The following is a 7,739-nucleotide window of genomic DNA, read 5'->3' on the forward strand; positions in this document are numbered from 1 at the left end:
TAAAAGTACTCTTGAATGTATTACCTAATGGCTAATACAATATCAGGGTTTCCCCCAGAAACCTGCTCAGCCCGGCGGTCGGGGCGCCGAGAGGCTCCACCGAGTTTTAGTATTAAAGATGTTAAGTTGACAGAAAATGTAAAAATATTGTTGGGTAATTATATGTTACAGGAAAACATCACCAGTGAAACGATATTTAAACATCCATCTTTCCGCTAATCCGGGTTCGGGTCGCGGGGAACATCGAGGAGTCTGGTTCCAGAACCAGAACCATGTGTTGAGGTGAGACGGACCATTTCTAGCCAGAACCTCTCAGCCTCACCCACCAGCTCCGGCTCCTTCCCCACCAGAGAGGCGACATTCCAGGTCCCAAGATCCAGTTTCTGGAACCAACAACCGGACCTCCAGGGCCCCCTGGCTCAGCCACCCATCCCACACTGCACCCGACCCCTTTGGCCCTCCTACAGGTGGGGGCCCCTTGGAGGGGGACCAGGGTTTCCTCAGTGTATTACAGGCCTGGTGGGCCGCCAGGCTTCATGTGCCCCGCCAGGCTTCATGTGCCCCGCCAGGCTTCATGTGCCCCGTCAGGCTTCATGTGCCCCGCCAGGCTTCATGTGCCCCGCCAGGCTTTATGTGCCCCGCCAGGCTTTATGTGCCCCGCCAGGCTTCATGTGCCCCGCCAGGCTTTATGTGCCCCGCCAGGCTTCATGTGCCCCGCCAGGCTTTATGTGCCCCGCCAGGCTAAGCATTGTGTGTTTTTGTTTATATTAAAAATAAAAAATATATATTTATATATATGTATTTTCCAAGAAGACAGACTTCAAGCATTTTTTCTGCAGTGAGAATTTTACTGGCAGGGCAGAATTTTTCCTGAAAGAAAGAAGGTTTGTAGATTTTATAACTGATGCATTGAACAGGCAGAGCACCAATCAGACCGCTGGCGCCTCTGCATGTTGGCTGCTTCATGTGCTGCCATGGCTTGATTTCTGCTCTCTGCTGGAAGAAAGACTCACAGATTTATAGGTGGAAGATCTTTAGAAGATCTCCTTTTACAAACTGGACGCTCTCTTCCTGGTTTCTCTCTCCAGTGGTTCTGCAGACACTCCTTACAGAAGCTACATGACAGAAGAACCGGATCCCTAAATATCCAGCGGCATCTCATCCGTCTCAACCTGTAGAGCTGAAACTGGAGTTGTTTTCATCGCTAAACAAAGTCTTAATGCCTGATATTATATTCTATCTATTTTTAATAAACTACTTGAAGCTGAATTGTATCAAATACATCCATAATAAAAAATTGATCTAATTAGTCCAATATAAATTGACTCAGGGGCGGATCTAGAAAAATATTTATGGGGTGGCAAGAGGGTGGCAGGGACTTTTTCAGGGGTGGCAGTAAATAAATANTTTTTCTAAAAATTTCTGAGATAAATTTTTCATCACTGAAAAAGATTCAAATCCATATTTTCAGAATCTGTAAATAAGTGAAAACTCTTGGACTGGTTGGTGGTTTTGTGGTGTCACATTTATAAACAGGCCACTCTGGGTGAGCTGCAGTGTTTCCGCTCAGGTTGAGCTTTAAGACGTGGTGAGTTTCTCACCTTGTCTCCCACAGACGGCCAGATGGTTTTATGGAGGAACTGGATGCAGATGACGGGCAGCAGGCTGATCCCCACCGTCAGGATGATGGTCAGCCACAGGTAGGGCTGCCGCAGGGCGTTGGGTGCCGCGCCTGCAGCACACACACACACACACACACACACACACAGTTCAACATGTTACTCTGCTACTCGGCTCCAGTGACGCTGACTAAACGCCCAGAGAGCCGACCTGTGAAGGTGAAGACGGAGGGGAAGATGACGTGGATCCCGGCGCTGTGGATGTCAAACATGATGCCGAAGTAAATGGCGATGCTGCCCAGAACGGCGAAGCAGCTGACGAAGGTCCAGTACGACGTGTCCAGAGAGATCTGGACGGGTCAGAACCCCTGGTGGTTAGTAGCTGGAACTGCAACTCATTTACCAAAAACACTATTCTAATCAAGTCAGAGNGCTTAAATACAATTTCTTAATGTAGTATAGTTCATTATTTTTACGTCTTTCAAACTCCTGCTAATTGATATGCATTACTGATATGCATATCAATTGATATGCACTCTGTCCAGAAAACCATTTTATCCCAATACAGGACAAAGACAAGTCTGTCACGAAAATATTAGCACCATCATTTGTTATTAGATATATCTATTAAATATGACTTTAAAAAGACTTAGAAAACTGATGTTTGATAAATTCTCAATGATACAAATCTATAAACAGTTTAGTTTCTGTTAGTCTTGTCAAGTTGCAAGAAAGGGCAAATTTCTATTAATATTGGTCAGTCGTTTTATTTTAAATATGCTGTAGGAGCCGCAGTTTGACGACTGTTGTAAATATCACGGTTTGTGAACACAGGGCATTAGATCAGTTTTTGTCGCTTGTTTTTAGGAATTGCAGCGGCTGCATTGCGCCACAATAAAGGTACAATAAAGCTGATAAACAGGTGAAAAACCAAACTAGACAGAACCACTTCTGACTGTTTGCCAAGCCAAACATAAAATAAAAATTCCACCAAGCCACTACTGAGGCACTGGGGTCAAGTTTCTGGACACGGGCAAAAGAAGGTTCAATGTCCAAACTTATTGATTGTTCTCTGTGAATTACAGAGATCAAACTTTCATTTGTTCTCATGCTACCACTCTTGCTCTGGTAAAAACCATCGACCCCAAACCCAAATGCCTGCTGGTCCTTCAGGCCCCTGCACTTATAGAAAGTGGACTGACCCATATTACTTCCTGTCTAAATTTAGAAAATAATAAAACAAAACAATAAATAAAATCAACAATTATCAACCTACAAATAAACTTTGTAAATAATACAAAAAATAGAAATTTAAGAATAAAGTAACAAAATTCAAATGGATATAGAAATAAAGATAAAATAGCCCCAACCACCTCTATTCCGCCTTTACTCTGTATGTCGGTATTACGCACGACCCGTTGCCATGGCAACCGACAAACAACAGCTCAACGAGCAGATAGAGCAGAGATTACTGATCAGGGGAATCAACACCCAAAAGCAAACATTTCCCACACAAAAAAGTAGCAAAAACACTAAAACATTACATCCAGTCTGTTACATTATGTTGTCAGGCTTAATGTCTATAATGTGATTATTAATAAGTTTTCGCCTGAACACCGCGGTGGTTGATTAACTGATTTAAACAGCTGCTCTACTGATGACATGGTGGGCGGGTTGTTTAATCCTAACGGAACCAAAACACACCGAACTGCGCAGCACATGCTAAGGTTATCAAAGTCAATACCAGGCTAACAGTTAGGCTAGTATAACTGACCCACTGCTCACTTGTTCAATGTTTTCTTTAAATTAAAACGTTTTCCTCACCAAATCTGAAGCCCTTATTACCATCATCTATGGTTGAATTAATAGCTAAACATTGCGTCCGTTGTTCTGATTCTTTGCGTGATTGTAGTAGTTTCCTGACCACCGATATTCCTGACTGAAAGGACAGAAACTGCGCATGTGTGACTTACGATAAATCTCATAATATCCAGTCTAATAATATATCCATCCATGCTGTGGGTGTCAGGTTACATTGTGTTGCATTCAATGTTGTCGGAAAAAAGAGTTTCATGCGCTTAATGTCCGATTTGCCATAACTATTTATTGAATTCATTGTCGCTAGCTGGGGTGGCAAGGCTCTCGTTTGTGGTGGCAACTGCCACCCCAGTAGATCCGCCCCTGAATTGTCTTTAAAGCTTTCCTATCAGCCCTCCAATCTATGCCTCAAACATCTCATTATATTTAAATTTATTTTTACTTTTTTCAATTATTTTACCTATATGTATTTTCCATGTAAGTTTTTATCAAACCACATACCCAAATATTTAATCTGATCTGTCCTTCCTATAATATTCCCATATAATTTAAGACTCATTAATATTTAATTTTCTATTTGTGAAAACAACAAATTTAAACTTTAATGTTGAGAATCTAAATCTCCATTTAAAGCCTCTACACTATTTAATGCTTCCTGTATTTTCCTGTTTATAAATTATCTTTTTCCCCTTTTCCAAATAATACCATCATCTGCAAATAATGAAACACCAAAAGATTTATCTATACTACTAAAACATCATTAATCATTATAATGAATAACACAGGACTTATAACACTGCCTTGTCACATTTTCAACTTGATACTTTCAACTTATTTCCCCACCTATTTCATCTCTAATATTTATTTCAGTTAAATTTTTCTATCCACCTATATATTCTATCCCTTTAAAACCATTTGTTTAATTTAATCCACAACATGTCATAATCCTTTTACTGCCATCAATCTCTCTTTATTAATCTGGCCCGTCTAATTTCATGTTCCAGACATGATGATGGATCTTTTCCACTTCTGCCTTTTCTAAATCCAAACTGATGAGATTTAATTTTCTCCTTAGATTCTAAAAAGTAAAATAATCTATTATTTACCTTTTTCCCATAATTTTACCTAAACATGATGTTAGAGCTTTTGGTCTGTAACTTTCAGCTGAATTTGGATCTTTGCCAGGTTTACAAATAGGAATAATATATTTTTTCATTNACGACTTCATCCTCAGTCAGGCGACTCGTTACTTTCCTGTTCTGACCTGCAGGTTGACGATGAAGACGAGCGACGAGGCCGTAACCACGGCGAAGGACTGGTAGTCGGAGGGCGCCTCGCCGTCCTGCCCCATGGTCTGCAGGAACGCTCCGTACGGGATGAAGAAGATGATGAGCGACACGAAGATGCCGTGGAACAAGCTGATGAAGAAGTTCTTGTAGTTGAACAGCGACCCCTGCTGGCCGGGCAGATACAGCGTCGGGACCTTCAGGCTGAGCTCGTCGTTCACGTCCTGCAGGAACAAACATCAGGAAACACATTTCACTGAGTTGGTCCCTAAATAAGGTCAACTTCTAGAACGATTTCATAAATCACTCACACTTTTTATCCTCCAAGTATTTTTACTGATATCCACATTTGAAGCCTTTTTTTTTGCTCTTTTTTACAAACTACCAATAAATTTCCATCTTTCTAAATCTTCACCATTTCATCATCTCCAATTTTCTGTTATTTCTCTTGATGACAACAGGGCTGATGTCATCCTGTCCTTCCTGTTCTTAGGTTTTAGTAGGAAGAACCAGACTTCTTCTGCACCTCTAACTGTCTCTCTCTGAGGAAACGTCATCAACAGCGCCCCTGGTGGTGGAGGCGGAAACAAACTTACAGAGAAGTAAAGAAAGAGGCTGACCAGATCAATTATTCCAAGAACTTTATTTGATTACATGATCAGAAGATAAAAACTAAAATCTCACAGAACTTTAAAAGTGAAAACATGAAATGATCTGTTTCAGAGACATTGAATGTTGGATTTAATAAACATTTTAAAACACCTGATAGTCTGTGAACTCAGCAATCGGGTTAATAACCAGATATTACTGTAATATTTACAGTATTTACATGTGAAGGACAGTTGTCCTGTGCTGATCTGAAGAGTTTATTTCATACTTTATGTTTTCATAATCAAACTGCACAGAATCTGTAGCTGTAAAATACAATAAACAGGTAATTATAAGAAACCAGAACATCTCCAGGCTCATCAGGGTCTGATTATTCTCCTGTAAACTCTCTGAGTTTTTCCTTCATCTTTACAAAATCTTCAGTAACTTTCCCACTCTGATCAGCTGAGGCTATGATGGCCTGTCTCAGCTTCTTACTTTCTCCAGGGGTTGGAAAGTCACTGAACAGTACTATCAGATAGAGAATTGCACTCTGCACTGAAACCAGAACACTCAACACACCTTCACTCTCCTCCTTGATCTCTTTCACCTTTGCAAGCAGAACCATAAAATCCTCCACGTCTCCCAGAGTATAGTTCGCCTGAGCTACAGATGATACTTTCTCCAACTTTTTGCATGTCCACTTTATGTCTTCCAGCTTCTTTGTCAGAGGTTTGATTGTCTCCTTGAATTGTTTCCCCAGCCTCTCAGCTTCCTGAATCTTTTCCTTCTCTAGATGGATTTTGATTGCATTTCTTCTAACAAGAGCAGCTGTACCTGCAGCTCCACTTACAACAAGACCAGCAAGAATTAAACTCAACCCTCCAGTTAATGGAACTGCAAGAACACCAGTAAGCAATCCTACACCTGCTGTCACACCTGCTGCTGCTGCTGCTGATCTGATTTTGTTCACCATGTTCTGCTTTTTTTTAACTTCTTTTGAAATTTCTTTGAACCTTTTTACAATATCTCTCATCTCAGTTTCATGTTTGTCAAACAGCTGAATGAATGAAGATGCCTCTGCTGTCAGTTCATTCATCGGTTCACACAGATCAGGTGGAAGCTCTTTGCTCCATCTTCTCCGTGGATTGAAGGCCATTTCCTGTGGTTCTTGGTGTTCAGCAGTCTGTGGTTCACCTGCACAGACAGAAACAGATGATATGAACTGAATGAACTGATGGACGACCTGAGGTCCAGACAGCAGACCAGCTCCTGCTGCCTCAGTAACTCATATCTACCAACCAAACCACAGTTCAGTCACACAGCAATATGAAGGAAACTCAGGAACCATCAGAGCTGATGCTCTCACACTGGTCTCATTCATATCAATCCCAGAATGCATTGCATTCACCACCTTCAGTCTAGAGGAGGAGGCGTGTCACAGCAAGGGAAGCTATGATGTCATGGAGAGAATAAAACTCAAAGAGAAAGGACTTCCTGACCCCCAAGTCCAGAGAACTGGACTGTAAATGAGCCCAAAGGAAACATCCTCCCTGCTCCAGCGTTCTCCACGGATCCTTCTTTCCCCACACCAAGACTCTGGATCCACTTAGCAGACTCACCATCTTCAGTAAGATCTGAGCTCGTATCTACATTCAACGTTCATATTTGTGTTTCTCACCATTTACCTCGTCTGCTCCCAGCAGTGGAGGACAGAGAACTACAGCAATGTACTGAAGTAAAAGTACCACGTCAATATTTTTACCTGAGTAAAAGTGAGAAAGTACTGACTTTTAAAAATCAAGTCTTAACAGTAAAAGTACTCTTGAATGTATTACCTAATGGCTAATACAATATCAGGGTTTCCCCCAGAAACCTGCTCAGCCCGGCGGTCGGGGCGCCGAGAGGCCAGGTTTACAAATAGGAATAATATATTTTTTCATTCATCAGGTAAAATCCCTTCCTTCCACATCTTATTATACAATTATAATAATATTTCTTTACTCACACTAAGATTAACATATTATAACTGATTTGATCATTACCAGGAGTTGATTTACTAGAAATCATCAGAGCTTTATTTAATTCTAACAAAGAAAACTTCATATTGATAAAATCATATTATTCATCATTAGTAAGCAATTCAATATTTCTCTGTAATGTTATTTCTCGTCCTATTTATTCTTATTTAGATTCTCTGTACTATGTATCAAATATTTGATCTGGAAGCCATTTTGTCTCAGAGTGAAGCTGAAACCACAGCAGACAGAAAGTCAAACCAGGAAGTCAGTTTCTCTCCTGTAGAAACTTTATGAACTTACTTTGATTTGCTTGTTTTTCCTCCTGCAGCAGTCTGTGTTCCAGCGTCTAGTTGCTCAGTTCTCTCTCTGCTCTCCTTGTTCAGTGTTAGTTTGATTTCAGTCGGAGA

The 7,739-nt window shown here is 40.9% G+C and overlaps 1 protein-coding gene across 1 annotated transcript in view; it reads right to left on the reverse strand.

The window, feature by feature from the left end:
• The window catches only part of LOC103132866 (phospholipid-transporting ATPase IC-like), a 6,599-nt gene extending 1,575 nt beyond the window's left edge, over positions 1-5,024 (reverse strand). Inside the window, exons 1-3 of the mRNA XM_016667627.1 lie at positions 4,702-5,024; positions 1,831-1,969; positions 1,602-1,732 (exon numbers count right to left, since the gene is read on the reverse strand). Of these exons, the coding sequence (XP_016523113.1) occupies positions 1,602-1,732; positions 1,831-1,969; positions 4,702-4,788 (357 nt within the window). The 5' untranslated portion in view covers positions 4,789-5,024. The remainder of the gene's footprint in view (positions 1-1,601; positions 1,733-1,830; positions 1,970-4,701) is intronic.
• Between the last annotated feature and the right edge of the window lie 2,715 nt (positions 5,025-7,739).

Source organism: Poecilia formosa, unplaced genomic scaffold (assembly GCF_000485575.1).
Source record: "Poecilia formosa unplaced genomic scaffold, Poecilia_formosa-5.1.2 Scaffold1427, whole genome shotgun sequence".
NCBI classification, from domain to species: domain Eukaryota; kingdom Metazoa; phylum Chordata; class Actinopteri; order Cyprinodontiformes; family Poeciliidae; genus Poecilia; species Poecilia formosa.